The following is a 27,022-nucleotide window of genomic DNA, read 5'->3' as shown; positions in this document are numbered from 1 at the left end:
ATGTAAAGAATCTTACCCACAAACACCAAAACTAAGAAGCTCTCTTGAGCTAACCCTACAGTTTTCACTGTATTACCTCTGACATAAGGTTGAGTATCATTTACCTGAAATTCTTTAAAGTGCAATGCTTAGAGTAACATACTATCAGAATTATTTACGGTAGATTTTATTAGAGCAGTATAATGTATAGAATTAATAATTTCAATTCTGAAAACTACCCTGTAATTGCTGTGTAACCAGTTTAGCAACAGTGAAAATTTATGCAAAGAATACTTTTCCCCATGAATTCTAACCTGTGGTGAGGATTTCGCAGTGGAATTTCCCAAACCAAGTTTACCATAATCTCCATCTCCGAAAGCCCAAACCATTGAACCATCTGTTGACACAGCTACAGTGTGATTGAGTCCACAGGCCACCTAGTCCAAAGAAATATGTTATTACCAGTTTTTGCCACTACTAAACAACCCACATTTTTTTTAGAAAAGGAAAACTGTGTTTAAAAAAAAAGATCCTTCTAAGGACTTTGAAAATTCTGCTGCTTCTTACAGCATTTGGGAGACAATAGGGTGGTTTTTTGCTTGTTTCGTCTTTTCTTTTAGGGATTTGCTTCCACTCCCGCTCCAAGAGCCAAAGAACAGTTTCATGCTAAGCACGCTCAATGCCTAGCAATATAAATTGTGCCATGAATTCATACATAAAGATTAAAAATTAAAATGTAACAATGTTAAAGAAAAAAAGTAGTTTTTTAGAAAAAGGCTCAAAAGTCTCAAAAGATACCAAAACCAAACAAACCAAACAAACATTTTCTTCAAATTCTGCTACTACAATCAAAATATAATCCCAAACATAAAAGTAGAACAGTGAAACATGTTGAAAACATCAGCTTTAAATGAAGATACAGTGACAGTTTTAGATAAACCATGCCTGTCCGATCTGGTAACCCTCCAGCGCTGTCACCCTTTCTGGAAGTTTCTTATTGGAAGTATTTCCAAGCCCTAATCGACCATAATCGCCATTTCCGAATGTAAAAAGTTTGCCATCTGCTGTCACCACAGCTGAGTGTTTGAAGCCACATGACATCTGCAAGTAAAAGAAATACGATTTTTACAGGCGTCTTGTTATTTAGGAGTAAACTATTACACACCAAGCTATGCAATAACTTTTTCACCTTATGAAATATGTATGTATATAAAGTCATAAAGCACAGGTACTGTAGCATGAAGTACTTCAACAATCTACTTCTGCTTTATCCTCACAGTAATGTTAGGAGAAGGACAGGGGCGGACTTGTGTGGATAAAGGCCTTCAGGCATTTATTATTTAATGATTTATTTTGACTTTTCTGTTAAAATCAAATATTACCTTCTGGAAGCAGGTGCTTGCCAAGCACAAATTCCATTAAATGGCATGAAAGAATGCAGGTTTTGATACAGAAACCTTCAGCCAAAGCCAAGTATCTTTTTTTTTTTGTGCTGTTATCTGACAAATACCAAGGTGTAAAGTTCTGAATTGTGGCTGTATTTTGACAGTCTCCAGATCATCCCTTTTCCACGGGCTCTTTCAAATTTTTAGACTTCTCAAGTAACAAGTGTTGAGTAACATCACAGCAGCAACGAACCTTGTGACATTAACTGTTTACAACTGGGAATTATCAACTTGCTTCATAATGCTCAGCAAGAAGTCAAAGGTTTCCTGTTTTCACTTTATATGAATTCAAATTGGCAAGACTGACAGTGGTTCTGGAACATCTCTGTCACTAACTGTACCATTTACCTGAAGCCAGTATTCCTAAGTACTAAGTTACCGTAATTACAGTTTGCAAGAGGAAAAAATATGCTGTGGAACCTGCACCACTTCTTCTCCTTGCAGAGCCTCTATCTGTCTAGGCCTGCGCTGTCTGTCGCTGTTCCCATGTCCTAGTTTGCCATAATCTCCATCTCCCCAGCTAAAGACTTCCCCACTTTCAGTCAAAGCCATGGAATGTCCATCAGATCCACAAGAGGTCACCAGCTGTGTTACAACAAAGCCTGTTAAAGAGCACAGAGAAAACCATGTTTGAAGTAAATAACAATGAACTCTTAATATGTGCATATCCAAGGGCCTGAAGGGGTGGCAAATTATGTCTGTGGAAAGGCATCAACTAGGAATACACTTTTCTTATCACACCAATTCCCCTCTATTATTACTTTGAAGAAACTCTACATCTTCTCATGTACAACCTATGGTTTTGACCTGTCCTAAGTTCTGAAATGAAATATTCCTACCCTTAAGCAAATGTATTTCCCCAGAGCAGTCTTAAAACTACAGAATTTTTAGATGTTACTAATTACGTTATAAAGAGAAATAAATCTCCAGTTTGTTTGTTCAATTTTCAATTAACAATTACAACATTTTTATGTCGATCTGTGAAAATAATATCAACACAAATAATTACATTATCTATCAAAATGATGCCCACTATCAGTCAGTTTGATCTTTTCAAAACAGTTTTACCTTGCAGTGCTGAGATGACTGTTAACACATGAAGATCATCTGAATTTCCTTGTCCCAGCCGTCCATAGCTCCCTTCTCCACAAGCCAAAACTGTGCCATTAGCTTGAATGACAAAAGTACAATTCTGACCACAAACAACCTGGTCAAGAAAAATACACAGGAGTTTATATGGTTTTATGTTTTTTCTTGTTTGTTTGTTTTGTTTTGGATGCATCAATCTTTATTACAATTATGATGTATCATCTAATCTTTCCAACCATTACTTTCCTTTGTGATTCTACCAAGACCACCGACTCTTCAGTCACACAGCAAATAACCTTCATGACAACCCTATTAACACGAAACATCACTTACAGCATATTTAATAGACTTCTATTACCTAATAATATCATCACACACATTTCTTCACTGAAACTTGCTACTGGTTTCAGCAAACCTTCTTCCAGTGAGAGAAAACAATACATTCCTACCTGAGATTTATTTAATCTTGATGTTTCTACCCTGAATGGCAATTTTATCTCAGAAGACAAAACGAATTATTAATCATGCTAGAAAATACATGCTTTGAGCATGTTTTTAATAGTAAATTCAAACAAGAAATAGAAGGCACTCAAAGAGAGATTCTGGCATTCAATGTATGGGACAAATCAATAAAAATAAAAATGTGTGCCTGTCTTTAGGTGATCACCTGTTGAGCCTGAGAGAACGAAGGTGCTGCCACTGGTACCATGACATTTCTACCAGCTTCTGCTAATTGTCCGTGTCTTCCTGCTCCCCACAGATACACGTCACATTTGCCTCCTAAGTGCCAATCCTATGGTGCAGCAGGAAAGAATGCTTTAGACAAACAGTACTTCCAAAAGCTTACTACAGCAAAATAAATAAAATAAATAAATGTCCATTTTGCTGACCTCTGGCCTTGATGTTGCCCAGGACATTATCTGTTCATCCATACCATTGATCCATTTACTGTTATCCTATGCAATAAAAAGCACAGTTACCAAATTCAGTTCAAGAGACGTACATTATTTTGCTGCTATGTCATACTTGTTCCCTTATTAACTACAAACAATATGGACATTCAAAGTACTCTAGATACAAAGATAAGAGTGAACATGTGCAAACTCAGATATTTGATTTTTGCCCATAGACAAAGCCTACTTCTTTACTATGCCTGCAAGTGACACTGTTATTCAAGGTCCACAATCAAAATATAGATAAAATCAAATAAAATTCATGATGAAATAATATTTTTTAAAGCTTTCTGAAGCACGTGTTCTCTGAAGATGTTGTAAGATTGCCAATAATAATTTACTGATCCAACATAATGATACATCACCAAAATAAAAACTCATAAAGACCACTAACATCACTAAAATAATTCGGTGTAGGAATGTGCCAGAAGGTTACTTCAAAATTAGTACAGTAAAGTTCTACATTTCTTGCTTCTGTAACTTGAAAATTACCGTGTTGTTGTCTTTTTTTCCAATACACAACTGATACACAATTTACAGTATATTCTGTTGTAGAGAACTAAAAAATGAACTTATATTTATTGCTGGTGCTCACATAAAAATATATATGCCTATGTATACCATACATTATAGAAACTTCCAGTTCAGAGATGTTAACCTCATCAAATCACACGCATAACACCAAGATGCATCCTTCTTGAGGCCAGGCTGGACAGAGCCCTGGGCAGCCTGATTTAGTTAGAGGCAACCCAGCATATGGCAGGGGGTTGGAACTGAATGATCTTTACAGTCCCTCCCAACCCAAGCCACTATAATTTTATATATATATATGAATATAGCACATTTTACCATTAGGAGAGTAAGTTCATCTTCTGGAACAGGCTCCAGGTCTGGAACAGTAAATGATTCTGGGAACTGTGCTCCCTTTGCCAAGGCTTCAGCAGCTTTTATGGTGGTTGAGAAACATTCTAACCAGGCCCATTCCGTGGGACTCCAGGTGGAAGGATCAGGGAGGCAGTTCTGGTGATGAGGTGGTACTGGGGGATTGCACAACAGCTGATCTAGGTGGAGGCCCACAGCGAGTGATGCCAAGCATTGCATGTAAGGACTGTGAACAAGCTGGTCTCCACAAACAACGTGGGGCTAAAGGTGAGGGGAAGGGGAAAGAGAAATCACACATGCACAGTTAGGAATATAATTTCATCAATCTGAAAGTAGGACTTCTACAAAGCCAGTCCTATAGACAAATACTTTCTTCCACACTTAAAGTTTGCCTAAAAATTTTAAATATTCTCAAACTAAGAGATTGCTAGTTTGGAGAATATTGAAAGATATCTGCAAACAAGATGTAGGATCTACAACCAGATCACCACAACAGTGATCCCAAGAGACAGGAATTTTAAGTGTCCTCATTAGCTCTTACCTTTTCATAAGCATACTGTTCCTGAAGCATTATTGGCAAACGTTCCAAGAAAGCTCGCATGCAAGGAGCCATATTTAATCCTAAAACTCCTTGCTGTTTCAGTGCAGTTCTACACGTCGCAAGGATGTGATTGGAAGATATCCACTCTGAAGTACAGTTCACTACCAACACATCCTGTTTAACAGCAGACACAAAACATGTTAAAAATTAAAAATTCATAAAACAGAGTTAACAAAGAATTTCAAAATTAGAACCAAATACAGCACAGTTCTACTAACAGGAGCTATAACTTGTGTCAAGTTCATCATTATTCACAAAAGAAGTTGCCTTCTGGAACAACCACCTGTTTGCCTTTTGTTTTTTAATAACTTGAGGAAGTAAGGGACTCATGAAGGCTTGAAAATATTGCTATATTGCCACCTTTGAAACTTCTGTTCAGATGCAAGCAGTACTTAAACACTGAAATAAATTTTGCTGTTCCTTAAAAAACATTCTGATGTTGAGGTTGGTCTGGATTAAATCATATTACTGAAGTATCTTATTTGTTCAGAGAAAAAAAAATCCTTCATGTTGCATAAATAAAAAGTCTTTATCCTGTTTTTATGGCCCACTTACAGTTGCTGCCAAAAGACAGAAATGCTGATGTAACCAGTGTATAGAGTCCTTTGCAAGCACAAATTCAGGATTCTCCCTTCTTCAGCCACCCAAAATTCAAGATGAGACATTTAAAAAAATCTTTTTAAGCTCAAGTGGTAGTTGAAAGTCAAAAATAATGTATCTTGATAATACAACAGTTGAGTAGACTCAGTTATTCAATCTGCTTTATAAACATGTATCCTTACATAACACAAGCCAATAAATAGATGGTCCTGTCTGCAAAGTTCTTCCCCGTCCTCCCAGAAAAAGACAAACGGAACTGTCTTTTAATAAGATAATTCTTAATTACACAAGCAATTGCAGGATTGCTTAAACACACAGAGTCACCTTTGATCTGTTACAGCACGCAGCTACACCAACTTCAGGTATCCATACAGCAGTCTGAATAGCTCCAGAGCCTATCACAACACTCTGCAGCACCGAACCATCCTAAGAAAAGAAGTGATCTGTGTCAGTGTGCACATACAGCTACTTTTCTATTTAAATACATAAAAAGCACATTCTTCAAGGATGACACTCTCCAAGCTGCTCAATAATTTCTTAAAAACTGAAATTCCAATGCTAAAAGCCAAAAATTATCCAGCATTTCTATCATACTACAGAGATGATGTAAGAAATGATTCAGAATTATTTAATAAGAAACAATGTATGATTCTTGGAAAAGTTCTTGTAGTAAAACAATGTTGTTCCTATCTCTAAAGTGCGAGTGGCTGCTTCTGCAAAGCCTAACTAACAATATGACTAAGACTAAAAAGTGAATAAATTATAGAACCACAATATAAAAATACTTAACATTTAAGTGTAATTTAAATTTATACTGTACTAAGTATCATATTTCATCATTATTTTATATGACATTTTCTTTCAAGTTTGTAACACCCCGGGAAAAAAACCAGAAGTCTGATGCCTCAACCACAGGAGACAGTAATACCAAAAAAGTAATCATGTTACCTCTAAGATGACCTTACCCGTAAAGACCAAATATTCATGAGACCACCAAGTCCACCAGATACTAATGCCAGTCCATCAGGACTGAACGCAACAGTCCGAACAGGGGTAATATGTCCTCTCAGCTGAAATACACACTTGGCTTCAACTGCTTTTCTGTATCCATCCTGAAAATTATTTTGTAGTTATGGAACATTGAACTTCATACAGAAAAAAATTAGCTTCTATATTCTGTAAGATGTACGGAATATATGTAGAGCTATAGTAATTTCCATATTATAATGTAAAAAGTCCAAAATTATTCTTGTCACATTACCACCTTTTCTCCACACACAAAATGCCACCAGCATTAAGAACTACATTACAATTGGATATAACATGTAAAACTTACGTTGACTTAATTTTATATAGAAACAATTTTAAACTCTTTACCGAATTTTATTATAAATTTATCAACTTAGGAAAAATAGAAACAGTTCAGTATATAATATTTAGTGAAGTAAAATTCTTCTTAACACCTTCTCTTGGGAAATTTGAGATTTGAGTAACTCATTCACATTACCCCCTCCCTAACTGCAGAACAAGCAGAGAATTCCTTAAACATTCCTCCTCCTACCTGGGCACTTGTTTCTTGGTCCCACCATCCTTCTGAGTATGCTGAGTTGGTCTGCAGTGTGACTGCTATGTCCTGGGGAACAGTCCAGACACACACCAAACCATTGTGGCATCCTCTAAAAGAAGTCAGGGTAAATCAGAAAAACAGTATTAATTAAAAATATTAACAGAATGTCCTAAAAATATCAGACATCGCTGCCTTCCTACAAAACTGTATTTATCTATACATCTAAAGTCCAACGGCATGTAACCAATGGTTAAAAGTATTCCTTCCGTTCCACTTGCTATCCTCCCACTTCTCACCCGATACCTTTTCAATTCTCACTAACATAACAGTCTCATATTAAATTCATCTTCATTCTGGTGCCTTACAGTTCTCATGAAAACTGGTTTACTGAGTAAATGTTATTTGAAAAAACACAAAACCTTACTTTGCTTTTGACATTAATGATTAAAAAAAATACAATGAAGCTAGAAGAAACAAAAACTTGACATACGTAGCTAACAACAGCTGTAACTTGGGACCTTTCCCTGGAAGACCACACCAAGCAATGCCATTCACAAAAGCTGGATGGGGCAGTGAATGAAGACGTCTCCAAGACCCTCCCATGTATGCCCAGAGTTTCACCATTTCTTCTTTGGCACATGTCAGGAGAATCTTACCAGTTGGATCCCACTTCATACTAACAATTGTATCCTATTAATTAAAAAAAGAGTCAGTGTGAAGTAACACAGTAGGAATATAGAAAACTCAATTACCAGAGCCAATTCAATGTTTACTTATTGATAACAAAGAGCATTTTATTCTCAAACAAATTTTAACAAGTAGAGAGAATGCCTTGCAAATATTAATTCAGTGTATCCTCAGAACTCTTCGTTTTTTTTCATGTTGGGTGACTGCAGAATTACCTTAATGGTACTGGCTCCATAGATGTACTAGGTAAAGGGCCAGATGAGGCTAACCAACATCAGAAAGAAGAACAGGCCATAGTGGAATACTAAGTATAGTTTTATTACCACAGCATGCCCACTTCTGTCACTGCCATGCTTCAAATATGAAGACCAATTCATGGAAGCACTCAGGATGCTTTTATTAAACTTCCACTTTGGTAATTCTCCCCTTAGCCTAACAATTCATTAGTCCAATTGGTTGTGACTTTTTATTACAGATACTAAAGCAAAGGATCAAAACCTTTGTGGCTGTATAGTCAGAAAAAGACTTTTGCTTTGCATGGTCAGTTAAGCTCTACAAAAACATGTGAAAGACTGAAGTTAAAATGTTATGAGTGCTGTTGCAAATCAAGCCTTTTTAAACCCAAATACACCTTTAATACACTTCCGCTGCTCTATCTAAACACACTTTGCAACCTCTAATAACAAAAAGACTATAATTCTTACTCCTTTTTTAAATTTTAATTTGATGAATTGTTCCTCTGAACAGGAGGAACATGATGTGTTCAGCACATCAGAAATAGGTAATCTGCACTTGATTTTATAAATAACTTTCAAAGACAGAAAATAGCTTAAACAGGTCCTTACCTGCAGAAATTACAGACAGTTTGTAAAATGACTAACTCTACCTTGTGCGCATCAACTAGAACGATTTCTCCTTTTTCAAGTGGTTCCTTTGTTCCTATTAGCAATTTTCCATCTGAATAGCCAACTGCAAATGGTTTATCTTCACTGAACCAGGCAAGACATGTGACAGAAACTGTGACAGACAACACAAAACTGAATTTAACATCAGACCTGCCAGAAGTTTTTGAGAGCATGATTACATAAAATATTAAGTGCATAACTTCCCCCTCAAGTTATTTGACTTTTTTTTTTGGACTGAAAATTTTCTTGAATTTGTATAGTAAAGAGAAAAGTGAATGCTGCTGTAATCACAGCAGTTGAGATCATCATGTAATTTTTTTTTTCATTCTCCTTCATTAAAATACTTGAATATATACATTCTTGACGTGGGGAAAAGAACTGCACTGGGTTGCTTCCAAGAAAACCACTGAAAGCAACTTCAGCCTTAGTTAGTATGTATTGCCTCCATTAATACTGCCGCAGTCTTTGTGGAAAACCACAAAATCCTACCTAAGATGTGCTATTTGATGTTCTCTGTGATCAGAACTATAAATAAAAATGGCTGTAATGATGGAATTCAGATGATATTGTCTACAAACTATCCGCAGACAAAGGGAGACACTGCAAAAAATCTGTGTCTTTTGCAGTCTTTTAAGTCATACAGCCAATGTGGCAATTTAAAGCAAGATTAATGCAAATATTCTAACCTCTTATTCACTGCTGGTGAAAATGCACAGCTAATGGTGGTGACCAGGTTGAAAATATGTTGAAAAAGAGCCTGACAGTATTCTCTGCTGTAGTTCCCATGTAAATAAGTAGAGAGCATTATTTTCAGAGTAATCTGTATATATTGCCTTTTCTTTTGTATGGCAAGGAATCTCAAAATTTAACTAAGGCACTACTAATTTTAATCTCTACTTAGATACTGATACAGCCACCTACCATCCTTTCTGTAGCAGTGTTCCAGTTCTATCCGGTGCATGGTTGAAATATCCACAACTTCAATAAGTCCAAGAGATCCATCCATACGACCAATTAATAATAATTCTCCTTTCCAGGCTGCAGATGGCCCTTCTTCTGGCCAAGCAAGTGCAGATACCCAGTGAGGCTGAAGATCTAATAATCCTTTTCCTCCTAGGAAGCCCCAAAAATATTTCAGTTATTTTTAGTTACTTAATTATTTAAAGTATCAGATTTAATTATTTAAAATTATTTCACCTTCATAAAGAAAACAATAAAACAGAAATACCTTCCACGAGAAAACATCAGAAGACTCTATAGTCTAGAGCTAGAGCATATGACAAATTCACTTAAGTTATGAGACTATAAAGCAATGGACCACTCACCTACACAAGTCTCAAGGTTCATCTAAAATAAACAGTTTTATTAAAGGAGAAAGCTAAATTCTTCAGGACTATGGGAAAGTACCATATGTGCAAACAGAAATCACCAGAAGTGATCAATTCTCAAACCTGAACATCAGTGACAACAAGAATTTGTACATGGTACTCAGTTTATCCAGTTTATCCATTAAATTTTAAGACACGCATCGACTTGTGGTTAAAGACTTTATCTAATTAAACAGACTGACAAGATTTTATTATGGAAAATGGCAGATACTAAACTGGAGAGCACACATAAATAAGTAGGTTAAGAAACATTCAGTTACTTGGAAGTTTTATTTAGAAATACATTTTACTGTAAAATGTCCCCAGGTAGTCAGAGCATACCATTGACTTGCCATATGTTCACCATCTTTTCTGTAGCTCCAGCCAGATACTTGCCACTGATGCTCCAACAGATGAGAGACAAACTAAGGTCACTGGGAGACCCCAGACCTTCTTCAGAATCACCCTCTCTGTAACAGCACAGAACAACATAATTAAAATGGGACTTCCTTTAGGCAGATGGAAAAACAGAATGCATGAAATATTCACATTAAAATCCAAAGTCTTTCTACCATCGTTTCAGATCTACACAATAAATGTTTTCTTCTCTGCTCACAGCCCTAAAATCTATTTAAAACAACTCCAAATTATAAAATGAGCAGCAAAAACAAAATTTAAAAACTGCTAAGAAATCATCATCAAACAACCTTCTGGTTCACTATTATTTCTTTACTCCCCCGAGTTAACTCACATAAGCTGTACTAAGGAATCAGATTTTAATCTTTTTCTTCCTTCTTTTTTGGACACATCCAAATGACAGAAAAGGCCTCCCCAGACAATCTCATGAAGGAGCAGCAGGAACTCTAAGCTCTTGAAGCCCAGAAGTCACAGTAATTCAAACTCCTTTTCCCACATACTTGACTGAAACCACTACATTCACAGTTATCATGTTATATATTTAAACTGTTCACTGGAAACCTCTGAATGACTATTTTCTTTTTATTCCTCTCATGTACCATAGTTCTTTAGAGTAATCATTTTAATAATTTCACTTCACATTGAATGGTTAAGGACATTTTAACAGTTTTAACATGATCTCCTTATACTGACTCTCATCAGCATCATATTTGAGTTCTGTTTTCAGTTCTATCTCACACTGCAATTGACACAGAAACAATCCCAGGAAAAAAGTAAGATGAAAGAATGTCTGTGCAGAAGATACGGCAGGGTTGGCTTTTCTCATTACCTTGCACAATTGCAACTTAAATTAAATATTTGACACTTCTGAAGAGCTGACTTACAATTTGTTGAGCACACATGTCTGTTGCAATGAGTACTGCTTCTTGGTAACGTTCCACACTCTTATGGTGCCATCATTTCCACTAGTCGCCAAAAGTCCCTTTTTATTGCACCAAACACATGTCATGACCTACAAACGTTAAAGAGATCATGGCAAAAACAGAGTTTAAACCTATAGCTTTGGTAACTTTCTTCACTAATAACAACGCAAACTTAAACCACCAGAACAGAGCATTACCTACATTACTGAAACATACAATACACTCTTCCACACTTAAAATATTGCACAGTGCAAGTATGTTTTGTCAGGATGCTGCACTTTGTTCAGACCCACGCTCCACAGGGCCACTATTGCACAAAGTACCAGAAAAAGATGTTAACTATTGTAACAGAAAAACTACTGCAAATTAAGATCTAAATTAGGAAGAACTCGAGTTGCGCCAGGGGAGGTTTAGGTTGAATATCAGGAATTTCTTTACAGAAAAGGTTGTGAAGTAGTAAAATAGGCTCCCCAGGGAGGTGGTTCAGTCACCATTCCTGAATGTGTTTAAAAACCATTTGGACATGGTTCTCAGGGACATGATTTATTGGAGGGTTGTTAGAGTTAGGGATACATGGATAGGTTGTGGTTGGACTTGATGATCTCTAAGGACTTTTCCAGCCTGGGCAATTCTATGATTCCAAGATTCTATTATCTAGTCCAAGAAAAGACTGATGACTGTACTGATTCAGTTCACTGTGAGGACACTTTCACACCTCTTGTAATAGAGGCTTCAAAGAAAGTGTGCACTATTCTGTATTGGAGATACCATCAAGCAATAATGCACTTTATCACCAAAACATCACATTTTGTGGAAAATATCTCAGTCAGTATATTTGTAAAATGACCATTCTTAACTTTTTTTTCTTCTGTATTCTACAAAAGAGCATTAAAGTCCACATAATTTTGGGAGAAATCATGCTTACCTGTTTCTGGTGAGCTTCCAGTTTTATGAAGGAACATTTTCGTAAGTCTCCCCCCATATCAGCGAGGGTCTGAGGAATAGTTTGATTATCTCGATCATGAGCTGCAAGAGTTCGCACCAACTGCTGAGCAGCCCACTGTCTATGTTGTGAAGATAACCTTGAAGAAAGGCAGCAGGCTGCTAGTGCATTAGCCAGCTCCAGAGGGCCTACAGCAGAAGGATCATAGGAAGGATGGGCATACAAATGGGCAATTAAACCTGCTTAAACAAAACAATGAGATGATGCCTAGATGAGTACCAAACAGAAGTACACAAATGAACACAGCATTAGCCATAATTTCCAGAAAAAAGAAGAAAAAGATTAACAAGCATTTTACAAGACTGCTGCAATTACATTAACTATTCTGAAACCTCTTTAAAATTTCATAAAAATACCATAAACACCTTAACAAGAAAATTATGAATATTCTTATTCTCACCCCATGAAAACCTGTTATTCAAAGAGCAAGTGCTTTCTAAACAGCAAAATGGATCCTCTGAGTTAAGCTGCTCTAAGGATACCCTTCCCTCCCCCGAACAAGGAAAAAGCCTGATGTGGAAACTCAAAACTTGCTTTTTGATTCCCTGACCTCTCAACAGCAGAGTTAACAAGATTTCATGCACCAGAGACAGAAAAGTACTCTGATGTCAGGAATCAACTCTTATTCCCCTCAACGTCAGTATGTGGAACAACCGAGGCTGTATACCACGGGGGCTTTCGATATACACAAATGTTTAGATTTCTTTTTATCTGACAAAGGATTTACTTATTCTAAGTAATTTGTGTCCTAAACTATAACACAACATAAACTACTTTTGTGAGCAAATTTATGAGTAGATTATTCTAGCATCTTTCCTGAAACAGAAATGAGACATTGAAGATTTAATAATTGATTAGAATGAACAAAAGCCTTATCATACCTTTCTTTTCAAATTCTGCTTTATCATAATTTGGCCTCAGTTTGGCCCCTTTGTCTGCCAGCAGCGCTACAAGTGCCTGAGTAACCACAAAGTTGGGAGAAGTTACAAGTTTGTTCTCTTCAGCGATTCCTCTTAAGAAGCTTGGCAAAAATTTCCGCTGGATTGGATCATCAACTGTTGTCAAGTTGACACCGGTTGCTGCAGAAATCAAATTCTGAAAATAAGTAGTAAAATACAATAAATAACTACAACAAACAAACCCCTCTGATATTGAAAAACAGTTCTATTTGGAAAACAAAAACAAAAAAGAAAAACAGAGTTTAAAGTTTAACAAATTTTTGGTAGAAATTCTCAGCTCCCAAACAATGTTGGTTTAACAGGCAAATACCACATACAACATGGAATTTATCCTCTGACCTGGGGATCAAATGCCTGGTCTTAGTGGAACCAGACATTCAGATCCAGGGATCAATCAATCACCAAACACACAGTTCCAAGTAAGCACAAATACCAGCAAAAACTAAGGAGCTTCCAGGAGAACTTTTTATGTATTTTTTGCACCTGGGTGTAGGAAGCCGTAATGTGTAATCAAGTTCATCATTACAACCAAAAACTTGTATTAATCCGTGATTATATTTCAAACTCCAAAGAACAAAATAAGTAATTACTTTGATTGCACATAAGTGTATTCATAAGCATGAAACACCACTGCATTTCCACAGCTGTAGATCATCTCTAAACACAAACAATCTATATTCCACAACTGACCCAGTTAAAGAGTCAGAGAGGGCAGTCTCACAGTTGAGAAGAAAAAAGCACAACTTATAAATAAGGACAAAAGAGACTGCTCAATCTCACGTAGAAGTAGTTCAATATACATACCATACCTGCGTACATAACTGCACCAGAAGTTTGGCAGCACTGGGAGTGTTTGATGCCAAACAACCCACTGCTGTGCTCAGGTAGGCAAGACACGATATAGGCTTGCTTGTTTTGCTGTGAATTCCTCTAGATCGCTCTGTTGAACTTGACACAGTGCATGGACTTGTGGAGAGTCCGGCTCTCCCTGCTGCAGCGAGGCACATTAAACGAACCAAAGTTCTGATATCTGTTAATCCCAAGGACTCAAGACCAGCTGCCAGGCTACAACTGGACCCACTGTCAAAAAATGAACAGAAATGCTCTTGGGTTTTTTGGTATTTATAAGTAAAATTGTATTTGGACAAAACTAATCCCAAACCACTAGCGAACACTGCCTGCTTGGTTAGCTGGACGGTATTACCATTCAGGGGGAAAAGGAAGAGATGGAAACAAGGCTGTAGCCTCCCTCTGCTCCTTCTAAGTTACGGGTGAAGATAAAAAATATATATGTATAATAGTCTTGTCCTAACACAAAAAAAACCTTAAGTTTAGCTCATAAACAAAGTTACATGGATAATTCATGTTTAGAATTATATGTCAGATTTCTGTGACTTCTTCACATCCTCATATACCATCACATCCTGCACTATGTCGCCTTTCCTGCAATGTTTGCAGTTTATTTCTAATACCTGTCTCGAACAAAAGCCAATTGGCAGATACAGAATTATTATGTTTTAAGTGGCTGATGTTACAGGAGTCTGCTCTCAATGTAAGATGCAGAAGTCTCTTTCAAGAAATTTGAAGAAAGGGTTCAAAGGAACAAAATCAATAAAAGTTTATCTCTTAATAATATGAATTAAAGTATATAAAATGAGCATCATTTTCCCAAATGAATTGTAAAAGTGCATCTATGCCAAACATTACTACATAACTAGATTCAAATGAAATATAGTGTTGCTATGAATGTCACAAACCTGACGGACAAAAGTGAGAGTGCTCTCATAACCATAGTTCTTGCAAGGAGGACTTGTGCAGCAGCTGTCACTCTTCTTAAGGCCATTACACGGTCATGTGGATTTCCTAGGGCAGCTGCCTGCTCTCCTAAAGTTATCCTGCCAGAAGAGCTTTTTTCTATAGAGCCATGACAACCTTGGAAATAACAATGTGTGTTAATGTTTAAAGAGCAAAAACCATCATACAGTAATAAGCACAGAAGCAAATCTGGCATAGGCTTTTCTAAAAAAGCTTCAGTTTTCAGCACATCAGAAATACATGAGGTGATAATGACTGAATGGAAAATACACATCTATAATTCTACATGATTTAAGTATTTCTTATTTTCAAAGCTTGATCAGTAACAATTCGACAATACTGACGTCAATGCTCATTTCTCTGCTTCCCTTATCCACTTAAAGGGGTCTACAAAGTTAAATACAGATCCTGCATCTCAGCATGATGATCAGTAAATCTCCAATTAAACCCATGAATCTTTGAGTTGTGATAAAACACACTACTACCATTCACTGTAAAACTTTGGTCACAGTTTTATTGGTAAACCAAAGCTTCAAGTCTGTCAACAAAAATGCTATGCATACCTCACTGACTTTTGTAATAAAAGGAAAATTAAGAATTTGCATCTGTTTCCTTATGAAACAGGAAAGCAGGAAAGACTGTCAAAATATTTCTGCATCACTCTTATTAAATCACCCCAGTGGGGATGTATTTGTTCTGTGAATTAAATTTGTATCCAATTTACCTATTTGCATCAATGTTTCTTCCATGCTGTTGGTGGCTGTCACCATTGCAACTGATGCACCCAGAGGGTCACTGTCAGGGAACTGCACAGGTTCAGGTACAATACGTCGATCATTTAACCCAAGAGGCCCAGCCAGTAATTCAAACTCCTCTTCTCCTGTCAGCTTTTCATCTTCATCTACATCTAACATATCCCAGTCTTCTAGAATTGGAGAAACACAATAAAATGTAGCTACAAAATCTGAAAATAGTAAATAACATAATCTAATTTAAAAGAAATATCAACATAGGGAATAAATTTTGAATTGCAATCTGCAACTTAGTAGCCTTGACTCTCATCTTCAGTTTGTGCCAATGGCAACATTAAGTGAATTAGAAAAACAAAACTCTCCTTTTGCCCCTCCTCATTAAATCTGGCCTTTATTTCATGGAAGATTCTCTGAGGCACCAATCTAGCTGTGCTTTAAAACACAGAAACAAGAGGTCACTGTACCTAACAAAAAGACAACTCTAAGACCTGGAATACATTAAGAACTGTGGACATACAGTAATGCATTAAATCATGACAGCAGATATATATTCTAAATGAGCAAACAGTAAAGATAGATACTGGAGTCTTCTCATGTTCATATTTATCAAATAGCGTATGCAAGTTCTTAGCTCATTATTGTACCGTCCAGGCCTTTGTTTTTTCTTCCCATATCCCAGTTTGCACCCCCATCCCATAACTGTAATTAAATTTCGTACTCCATTACTCCATTGACTTCCCAGACATTTACACAGACATTAACTTCTCTCTCCATCTTGCTTGGGAACACTCACACTTAAATCTACACATGTGGCAACTCATGACTGTGATTGTACAAGGTACAGAAAGGCCCAGATTCAAAGTATCATCTGAGAAAGATTTTCTTACATTCATTAGATACAATTTGTTCAGGTATGAAAGACATCTTTGAGACATTCTCAGGTAATATAAAGTAGAAGAGTCAGCCTAAGGCCAAAATTCCCAGAGGGTAACTTATGTTAACTAACCTCTCCTAAAAAGGCAGCTGAAGAAACATATTTGAATGTTAGAGTTCATATGTAGTTCAACCTACAACAGCTTATTCACTTAATTACAAGACAGCAGATGAAATATGAGGGAAAAATGTCACTGATTTATTTCCATCTGAACCTAAAAACAGTGAAAGCACTAAATCTAGTCTGAAGGTATCTTTAAGTAGAGCTTCATTACACATTTATTTGCATTTATGGAGAAAGAAAATCACTTCAGAAGTATTCAGAATTTTCAAAAATTTGAAAGCCTACCTTCATAGACACTGTCTTGTTTACCTATTAAATCAGGAGCCTGGCCTTTGTACCTATAAGAGAAACAGAATGAAAAAAACAATTAAATGGCTTCAGTCACTGGTATATATGCACACCGATTTTAAACTTGGATTACTGTAAAGTCACTTTACTGTTTTGTCAATATCTATATATGACTTCTGGAAACAGTAACAGAAATTCATAACTTATTTTGCAGTATGAATGTGGAAAAGGTCCATAAAAATACTGGTATATTCAGAAAAAAAAAGTTTTTCAAGATCAGCAACAGGAAGCAAGTTGCCAAGAAATAATTCCCTTTTCCATTAAAAAAATTAATGAAGACAAACAAAGATTTCAAGCCTCAGTTAAAATAAAGACAATAGTTCTACTATAAATTTGTATTTCTTCATTCAATTTCTTGAAATTCATATGCTAGTTGAAACTTTCAAGTTCTTTCTTTCCTCCACATACAGTGTTCCGCTGTCTTTTATTTCTGTACCTTTCTGAAGTTGATGCTTTGGATTTACTCTTCAGGGCTAAGTATTTCTCTCTGCAGACGCCACACAATAAATAGTACGGATTTCCACTTCCACATTCACCACCAAACCATCCATCCACATAGGAACCATTGCTACGGTAGCCCTGACGGTTGGCACTACGCCCACAGCCTGGATGGTTTCTTTTCATGTGTTGATTGAAGCTGACAACACTTGATTCACACAGTTCACAAACCACTACTTCTTCTCTGTCTTCAGATTCACAAACATGCTGTGTAATAAGATTCTCACATTACTTACAGAGAAAAACATCATCTTCATACTAGACATAAAAAAAATATGCCAGTATTATTAAGTGGATGTTTCTGCCCATTTCTACCACAACAAGTAGAATGTATATGCTAAACTTGCTCATGGACAGAGCAGAAATAAACAATCAGATCATCTGAGAAGAGAAAAAACATCAGAACATAAATTTTAAATTTCCCTATCTCATTCCAGATTTGACTAAAAAAAATCTTTACAGTAGCATTTTCACACAAACTTTGCCCGTTTACATTTAATACTGTGTTTCTCAGAACACGAATGGACTAGATTGTTAAAGAAAGAATTCACTGTTTCCTGACAATCACCCTTTACATTTACTGTGCAAAAGAATAAGCTGTGTCAATACATTCCATGATTCTATCTGAATTTAGAGTTCATTCTTCTAGAATTACTCTTATGTCCTAAGTACTTCCATCAAGATGCTCCAGTGAAGCAAACTCTCTGAAGATTACACATGCATCTGGCTTCCACATCAGAATCAAGTAATGTCATAATTAAGAGATGAATGTTTAGTCTTGTATGTTGGTCATCAACTTGAGATGGATAATCCAAAGACTAACAAACTACAGTTAATATACTTCTCTTCCATCTCAAAAGTACTTTGAGTGGACTATATAACAATTGAATGAGGACCATCTATAAACCCTTTTCAGATGCTGACATACACATGGCATGACTAAATTAAGAGAGCAAATCTGATTTCAGTGCAGATGATGTTTCTACAGATGAGATTATTATTATTATTATATAATTATTATTATTATTACTATTGTTATTATTTTAAATAAAACAGTATTTCACTGCCAAACAATCAGGCCTAACTTGTTTTTAAGTACTATCATCAAAACAAATACATTAGTTCTGTTGTCATCTTTCAGGGAAGAGGGCAGGAAAACTATGTATGTGAAGCATAGATTAAGAAACATGAGAAAGCACTATTCTTAAGTTAAAGCGAAGCTACAGAACTCAAGATTTTAACACTGTTGGTTTTTAGTAAGATATTTTAGATAGAGATACAAACTTATGCATGTTAATTTAAATTAAGAACTGCAAACATGCAAAAAGCAGTAAGTTAAAGCAGCCCCTGCTGCAGTCACACACACCCAGGTAGGCCAATCCAATACCTCTGGGATCCACATTCCCAGAATATCATTATCACTAGACAGGTCTTGACCAAACATTGCTTCCATTGCTTCATCATCAAGGTCGATTTCCAACTCCTCATCCAAGTTGAAGTCATAAAGAGCCCCTGGATCTTGCTGCAAAGATATCCCTTCTCTTCGACTCTGATTTCTGTGGGCCTGTACAGAGCGGTATAATCCGGCTCAAGTGAAAAAGAAAACAGTACTTTTATTTTACACATAATAAACATAAATCCACTTTCAGCCACATTTTTCCTTGTCTTTAAATTCAGATAAGCACGATTTTCTCATTTACCATGTAAAACACAATCCAAAGATATACCGATATACATATGCAAAGAAGACTTGTGTACCTTTCATGCTAGGTACCAATACCCATCCTTTTCATTCACTGGACAAACAAAGACCTGGAAGTCTTTTAGAACACTTACCAGCACGTGCTAGCAGTGTGCGGGCAGCCAAATCAAACTTGTGTCTTCTTGTTACAGACGACCGACTTCTAGAAGGAGGTCCACTTGCAGAAGCTGCATTATCCACATGATCCATATTATCAAGGCTACAAGAATTTGTAATCAATAGGTAAATCAAAAACAGTTTTAAACAGCTGCCTACAGTAGCTAGGGAAAATATGTTGGGGTTATATTCTGGGGAGGACTCAACTCATTCACAGAATAAAATAAAAAAACGAGTGAGATTTTGGAATTCAAGAATTTTCTTTTTCTCTACAGCACATACCTACTGTCCTTTTAGCCATGAAATTCACTTTAAGTACAGCTCAACCTACATTTCCTTATTTCCTTGTTAAATAAATAAAACCAACACTTCTGCCCCTGCATCAGTAATTCCCTCAACAAGCGTGTAATGTTAATTTGTATATTTTTCCCAATTTTAATCTTTGAGTTCTCTGTGAAGTTGCACTTTAGCCAAGACAATGAAGAAAACCTATAAATGAATAATAGCTCACTAAGATGAAGGAACCTGAACAGAAGCATTCTCAAAATACACACTGCAGTTCTCTCCTCCCTTGTTAGAAAAAACCTGGTACGATCTGCAGCAAGTGTCACTTAATGTAACTACTTTTAGGATTAACATATAAAGTAAAACATTTCTTACTAGATTAATATGTTTAGATCTAAAGTTGCAAATATGGCTGAGAATGTAAATCTCAGTTCAATTCTCCGGACAAAACAAGAATTTATTTTAAAGAAAAAATGTAGGAAGGTAAGTGTTCATGAATATACTGAAGAAAAGAAACAAACCACCAATCAAATGAACAAACAAAAAAAAAAAACAACAAAAAAAAAACACTCTCTAATGAATATCTGCTTTATTACCATTTATCTCACTGGTAAAAATGTAAACTCTGTCTTCATTTTCTTTGTTTGCTCTTTCTCTTTTTTTGAAGGAAGGATGCTCAATTACATTCCTCTCTAGCTGTGCAAATGAAGCGCAGGAAAGTAATCACAGTGTGTGGACCTAATTTCATTGCATCACGGTGTTACCCATTAGTAACAGTGAACAAACCAGACTTCCAATTTCAGCAAGAGATTTCAAGGTATTAAGAGGAAAACTATGTTTTACCTTTCACTAAAGCCTTCCTCCAATTCAGCAGAATCAGCTGAAGGGATATCACCTGGCGACTGCAAATAACAATGATCACCAGATTTTCCACCACTTCCTGAGACTATTGCCCCATGTCGTGTATCTGCAGTCACATCTGGCTGGGGTTCTTCATCATCTTCATTTCCAGGGTGCTCTATCATCCACATTGCAAGCACTGTGATGTTCTGAGCATCTGCTTCTCCTCTGGCACCTGAAAGCATTCGAATCACTCCTTAAAATTGCATTATACTGTGTATATAATATATATAGCATATATATTAATTGTATGTATGTAATACTTATCTACTTTTTCAGTTTAAATTGATACCATTATTGATTACCTGTGGCTTCCATGGCTTTTGCTATCTGCCTGAGGGAGAATCCCATTTCTAGCAATGGAACAGCAATGGCAGGAGGAGGGGGAGATGTTGAAAGTCGGCTGCTTGGATCAGACAAAGCTTAAAAGACAAAAAAAAAATCTTTAGTTATTTTGACTTTAGCAAATCTCATTCTGATTTGGCAAAGATTCATTAGCTTCAGAAAAGGGAGTAATGGCCTTACCAACTTTCCTCGCTATTACTTTTCAACATAAGGTATGATGCAATGAAATCATACAGCGCCTATTCTATTTAGTTACATTTACATTATTTTGGCCTCTCTTCAATCAAATAGGACACTCATAATATTTAAGGAATGATTTCTTTTGAAGTGTTTCTAAGCAGTTTGGTTCTGTTTCACATTCTCTCAAATTATCTATCTGATTTATATGTAGGTAGACTAGATGAAAGTTACCTTTTCCTGAGATATCAAGATTCCAAAATGTTTTGAGATCACCAAAAAAAGATTATGAGTCACTTCTTGAGCCACTTCTGTCCAAAGTGACGCAAGTCTCTAAAAATATTAATTACCATTCAAAAAGTTTCACTGAAAACACAATTTCCTCTGATCAACAAAGACACTAACCATACTGACAAACACTGCTGTAAACACTGTATGATGATCCAGAACAAGTCACCTCATGAAAAAATGAGAGATGAGAACTGAACAGACATGTTGCTATGCTACAGGTGAAACAGCAGGAAGAGACAAACTAAAGCATGGATGTAAGAGAAGGAATAAGAGAATAGACTTTTTCAGCACTAAGTAAGAAATCTGAAGGATATACTTTAACTCATTCTATTGTATTCATTTAAATATATGTAGGTTACTCCAAAAGTAATAGTTATTCTTATTTATTTCCATGGAAACTTACGACAGACACAAAGAGCACAATAAAATCCGCATGGCCATCTGGAACATGGTTTTCTTCCCTGCCACTGTCACCACTGCTGAAATGCACCACCCACTGCCTCACTGCGCTCACATCCCCTGTTTGGTCTCCATAAAGCTTTAGCAAGTGTTGATGAACTGTCAATGGAGGACAATTTTTTCTTTGTGGAAAAATTCAATTCCACGCCTTTGCTTCATACTCACTTCCAAGTCAGACTCCACTATGTCAGACTGCATCACAACAAAGTGAAGTGGAATACTGGTGAAAAGGTTTAATCTCTACTGCCATTCCACCAACTTCCACCTCAGACATCACGGACAAACATAATAAAATAGAAGGCATTACTTTTGGAGTATCCGTTGTAAAATACATACATACGCTTTGGATCACAAGACAGATCTTTAGAGGTCTGAGATTCTCACTCAACAATTTTCTCAATTCCCTTGTTACCCCATTCTGTATGCATACTGGAATGGAACAGATTCCTGTTTTAAGTAGCAAAGTGCAGGCAGTAGTACAGTATGAAAAGAAGCCATTTCCTTTACAGTTCCAGACAGTATCAAAAATGTCTTAAAACCAGAAAACAGAACCACGATTCTGTCTATATTGACAGCATACCTGTACGATTTGTAGGCCTTGCAGACTGGGAATCAGGAGAAGTCAAACTTTGTCTTCTCCCAACTTCATCTGAAGGAGATGTTGGTAAAGAAGATATTGGAGGAGTCTGAGCACGTCGTGCTGGCAGTACAGTTGTAGTTGGATAACTGGAGAACATTTGCCTAAAAAAAAATAAATACATACACTTATATGAAAAAGAGCAATCCTGAAAAAGATCTGACACAAGAAATTCATCAAATTAGATCACAACTTGCCAAATGCACCTCACAGCAACTGAATTTTGCAAGGGTAAGGAGTAGTACTACATATACTTAGGGGAGTAGGAGAGGAACTCTGTAGGAATTACTCATTTCTATATTTTAAGCACTATAAAAATCTTAGCAGCTTTCTAGTTTTATAAATGCTTGTCCTCAAAGTAAAGTAACAAACTGAACTTCGTATTTTGTGGAGGCAGCTCTTAACAGCATTAATGCTTTCAAAACCTCAGAGAGCTAAAGACATACATGATATGTAAGTAAGAAAATATTTTACCTAAGAAGACTGAGAGGCATAACACCGGGAGATTCAGAAGCAGGAACAGTTTCAGTATCAGTTACTGGAGTAGTAGCAGTGGTAGTATCCTCCAGAGAGCTGCTCATGAAAGAGGTTGTGCTGGAAGCAGAAGGGCTGGTTGTAACTGGTGTTTGGGCTTGCTGAGACTGATCACCTTCTTCCACTTGCTGGTCTACTTCTGCAATGGAAAACAGACAGTATAGGAGAGAAACTTAATACAGTAAAGCAGCTGTTCCAGCTAAACTTTGAAAAAAAAATAAAACTCCCCTAATAAAGAGGTGTGCAGAAACTCTAACACAAAACCTCCGCCAATAACTCATGGATTTAAGTAAGCAAATTGGCCTCTTGTTATCATGCTGATAACAAGGTAGAGAATAAGTAAAACTTTCTAGATCTTCAGAGAAACCATTTACTTGGTCAGAGGTTAGGCCTTATGACAATTACTGTTGTTACATTTGGGATTGTTATGTTAGGCAAAAGGGCTGATCAATCATAAAGCTGTTTTTAACTTACCAGCTTAAGTAACAGATTTTTGAAAGGTTCTGAGTTTATTTCTAAGAAATAAATAAGACAGTAAAAGAAGCAAACAGTACAGGGATTACCTTTAATATCTTAGATAATTAAAAAAAAAATACTTCAGATAAGTACTAAAAAATACTTCAGATATTTTCTGTTTTAACTGATTTAAATCATTCCCCCCAAAGACTAAGCCTGTAATATACATTTTCTTTAGAAGACAAACAGGAATGAGATGTGTTCTCTCTTCAAGTTCTGCTGTTTCAGTGCCAAGTATCTCAGGAAAATAAATAAACAAAACCCAAAACCGATCCACGAATTCTCACATAGAGATACGAAGTGAACGACCTCTCAACATCATCGGTTAACATGACTGTATACAGTCCTTTTTTTTTTTTTTTTTTTACAGCAGTGAACTTGGCAATCTTTGTGTGATAAATGAACTCTTCCAACAAACATAAACAGAACTGCTCATTTTTCACAAGCATTAAGAAAAATTTGGAAGACCTACATTTCTGATTTACTGATCTGCATTTACTTTTAGTAAAACAAAGACCTGGAGAAATGCAAAAAAAACCACACCAACCAGTGCTATATCTAGAAAGCATTTAAGAAGTCCCCGCGAAATCTCTCTTTAAGATCCCTCCAAATTATAGCCGCTATAAAACTACAAGATTGTGTCATTTGTATTGTTATAGTTTCTAACCACCTAAATACAAACACACAGCAGTTTAGCACTATACTAGAATAATTTTGAAAATGTACCTTGTTTCAGTTTGCCACCAAACTGATCCTCCAGCAATCCATGAACCACTAATTTGTAGATCATGGCTTGAGCTCGCTCCAAATCTGCCAGTCCTAACGCTCTTTTAATAGGTGAGCGCATGACTGCTCGCTTCACCATGTGTCGCATCAGGAACTGCAGGGCAGCACGCATTTCCACATCTTCATGAACAACCGGAGAACTAGCACAATCAGAGTTGTGACCATTTTCTGCCAGGACTTTCGGTATTAACAGTAGTTCAGCATATTTACTACAACTAAGAAGAACACTAAGTGACTTCATAGCACCAAGATAAAGATAAGACAGCTGTACGGCTCTGATTTCTGACTGAACTATATCATGATTTCTTGGAGAATGTTCATGATTCTTTTTTCTTCCTTCAGCAGGCTGGTGTTGGGATTCCATCCCTAATGTTGATGGTTCTAGGGAAAAGGAAGCAATTTCATTTTCTGACTTAGAGCTTGCAGTGCTGTGTCCTTTGTTATCTTCGGCACTTAGCGCTGATCGTGTATCTGCTCCAGCATCACCCTCCATTTTTTGGTCCATTTCTCCTTTATCTTCAGATTCATGTCTGTGTTTTTTCTCGTGTCTCTTGGTGCTTTGTTTTCCCATATCTTCATGGATACCAGTCAGGTAGGTAAGGTCCAGCAACACAGTAGCTGTCAGCCCACGAAATCTTGCAACATCAAAAGGCAGTGGTTCACAGGGCTCCAGATTATACAATGGAGTATCACTAGGCGACCAAAAAGTTGGGAAGCTTTAATAAAGATCAGAATGACATAGGAAAAAGCAAGTGAGGGAGAGACAGGAGGAAAGTACAGGAAATAATGTAGGCAAAGTAAGATGTAAAATACTTAATGAAATAAATGAACCAATTCTAAAAATTAAATGTAAACAGGGGGAAATGAGGTTATGATCAGAAAATGGGGAGATATGATATCAGAGCAAAAGCATGCACAGGTTTTCAACAACAGCCATTAAAATGCAGAAGCATCACAGAAGCTATCAATTAGTGCTGACAATTCTTTTTTTTGAAATAATACAACAGACCTCTTATAAGATAACTTACCCTAAGTCAAAGTTTATTGTCACATCTAAGCTGAACTTGTGAACAGGAATGAAAGCTTAGATATAAAAAACTGATTTTTTCATAAGCACTAAGTAGAAGTTTTTGATCGACTGCACACTGATTACACATTCCTGTTCCAATTATTGGAAGGAGCAGACAACTGATAGCTTGTGACCATTCCGACTCTGTTTATGTCAAGACAGACTCCCTAGAGAGAACAGTGACTTTCTAAACATAGGGCAGGAACACAACAGACCCATAAAAGATGACCACTTATCTGTTCACCCGTATTCAATGAAACCTTTGTTATATTTAGGAGCCATAATTGACTACTTTTCACCACGAGCAGGACAAAAATTCGCTAGTCTGTATTTTCCCTACATTTTCTATTTTCCATTACAATTTCCTATGCACCCAGTAGATAGAGGAAAAATTCAAAATTTAACCCATACTTGTTTGTTCTGAAAATGCAATTTTGGCTGCATTATTTTAAATTTTAAGCTGAAACAACTTTTCAATGTGACTCTAATGTAAGATGCACGTTACTTCTGAAGATTCCTGAACACAAAATACCACTAGATTTTGAAAAGTGTAGGAAATGAGCATACTGTACCTGATAGTAATCTCTGCTTCATCCCATTGGACCTTAGCAGATGTACTACCTTCCTTCACTACTCCAAGTAAAGTGGCATGACGTCCAGTTTGCTTGTGTACACATCGACCTCCAACTCTAAGTCCAGCATCAACTCCACCAATTACTGCTAAAACAGGCCACACTTCCACACACAGCATTTTCAGCTGCAATTCTGAAAGGTCTGCCAGACCGTGTCTATTATGCTTGCCCTTCTCCTCCTCCTTATTTTCTTTCTCCTCTCTCACTTCATTCTCTTCTCGACTTTGAATTGAGCGACTTTTCTTCAGCTTTTGACCTGCTTCTTTAAGACATGTTTTGATCTTATTCAGTCTTTCCATCATTTTTTTATTGATGCAGTGTGTCCAACGGTCTGTGCGATGAAGGATACGAATGAGTTGGATGGTGGCTTCTGCCAGCACTGCAGCAACAGGACTACAGATGGGGTCACCAGGTAGCAAATCTCTTGGTGTACCACGCATCTGCATATCACAGATTTTCACCTACGTGTTAAAAGAGAGCAGTTTAAGTTATCTTCTTAATCTACACAGAAGCTTATTTTAAAACAAGAAACTCTTTATGAATATAAGAAAATGAATAACTTTATTTTTTTCTTTTTTTGTTTTTGCTGAGGTACACAGGAATTACATTTTAGCAACACATTCCTATGAACTCAAAGCTACTGAAATTCCAACAGTTATTGCTTTCCCACTCACATCTCAGAATATCTGGAATTCCTAACACTGTATTATCTGTGTTTCTGTGAATTGAGATTTTACGCGTAGATT

The 27,022-nt window shown here is 36.5% G+C and overlaps 1 protein-coding gene across 8 annotated transcripts in view; it reads right to left on the bottom strand.

Moving 5' to 3' along the window:
• HERC1 (HECT and RLD domain containing E3 ubiquitin protein ligase family member 1) overlaps positions 1 to 27,022 on the bottom strand; it is an 83,695-nt gene that overhangs the window by 8,988 nt on the left and 47,685 nt on the right. For 4 of the 8 annotated variants that reach the window (XM_015872280.2, XM_015872283.2, XM_015872287.2 and 1 more), the window contains exons 37-67: positions 26,217 to 26,737; positions 24,516 to 25,291; positions 23,214 to 23,412; positions 22,683 to 22,843; positions 21,136 to 21,252; positions 20,774 to 21,005; positions 19,624 to 19,748; positions 19,154 to 19,374; positions 17,726 to 17,994; positions 17,227 to 17,279; positions 15,917 to 16,117; positions 15,135 to 15,309; positions 14,187 to 14,457; positions 13,300 to 13,513; positions 12,341 to 12,600; positions 11,377 to 11,504; positions 10,418 to 10,545; positions 9,630 to 9,821; positions 8,690 to 8,820; positions 7,607 to 7,806; positions 7,111 to 7,225; positions 6,515 to 6,661; positions 5,874 to 5,975; positions 4,890 to 5,063; positions 4,316 to 4,609; positions 3,404 to 3,469; positions 3,181 to 3,306; positions 2,493 to 2,631; positions 1,845 to 2,026; positions 925 to 1,080; positions 294 to 416 (exon numbers count right to left, since the gene is read on the bottom strand). In XM_015872280.2, the coding sequence (XP_015727766.1) occupies positions 294 to 416; positions 925 to 1,080; positions 1,845 to 2,026; positions 2,493 to 2,631; positions 3,181 to 3,306; positions 3,404 to 3,469; positions 4,316 to 4,609; positions 4,890 to 5,063; positions 5,874 to 5,975; positions 6,515 to 6,661; positions 7,111 to 7,225; positions 7,607 to 7,806; positions 8,690 to 8,820; positions 9,630 to 9,821; positions 10,418 to 10,545; positions 11,377 to 11,504; positions 12,341 to 12,600; positions 13,300 to 13,513; positions 14,187 to 14,457; positions 15,135 to 15,309; positions 15,917 to 16,117; positions 17,227 to 17,279; positions 17,726 to 17,994; positions 19,154 to 19,374; positions 19,624 to 19,748; positions 20,774 to 21,005; positions 21,136 to 21,252; positions 22,683 to 22,843; positions 23,214 to 23,412; positions 24,516 to 25,291; positions 26,217 to 26,737 (6,198 nt within the window). The remainder of the gene's footprint in view (positions 1 to 293; positions 417 to 924; positions 1,081 to 1,844; positions 2,027 to 2,492; positions 2,632 to 3,180; positions 3,307 to 3,403; positions 3,470 to 4,315; positions 4,610 to 4,889; positions 5,064 to 5,873; positions 5,976 to 6,514; positions 6,662 to 7,110; positions 7,226 to 7,606; positions 7,807 to 8,689; positions 8,821 to 9,629; positions 9,822 to 10,417; positions 10,546 to 11,376; positions 11,505 to 12,340; positions 12,601 to 13,299; positions 13,514 to 14,186; positions 14,458 to 15,134; positions 15,310 to 15,916; positions 16,118 to 17,226; positions 17,280 to 17,725; positions 17,995 to 19,153; positions 19,375 to 19,623; positions 19,749 to 20,773; positions 21,006 to 21,135; positions 21,253 to 22,682; positions 22,844 to 23,213; positions 23,413 to 24,515; positions 25,292 to 26,216; positions 26,738 to 27,022) is intronic. The other 4 variants (XM_015872282.2, XM_015872288.2, XM_015872284.2 and 1 more) reach the window with 4 other exon arrangements.

Source organism: Coturnix japonica, chromosome 10 (genome assembly GCF_001577835.2).
Source record: "Coturnix japonica isolate 7356 chromosome 10, Coturnix japonica 2.1, whole genome shotgun sequence".
Taxonomy (NCBI): Eukaryota; Metazoa; Chordata; class Aves; order Galliformes; family Phasianidae; genus Coturnix; species Coturnix japonica.
Note: the sequence above shows the minus strand (reverse complement) of the source record. Positions and strands in the feature narration are given on the sequence as shown.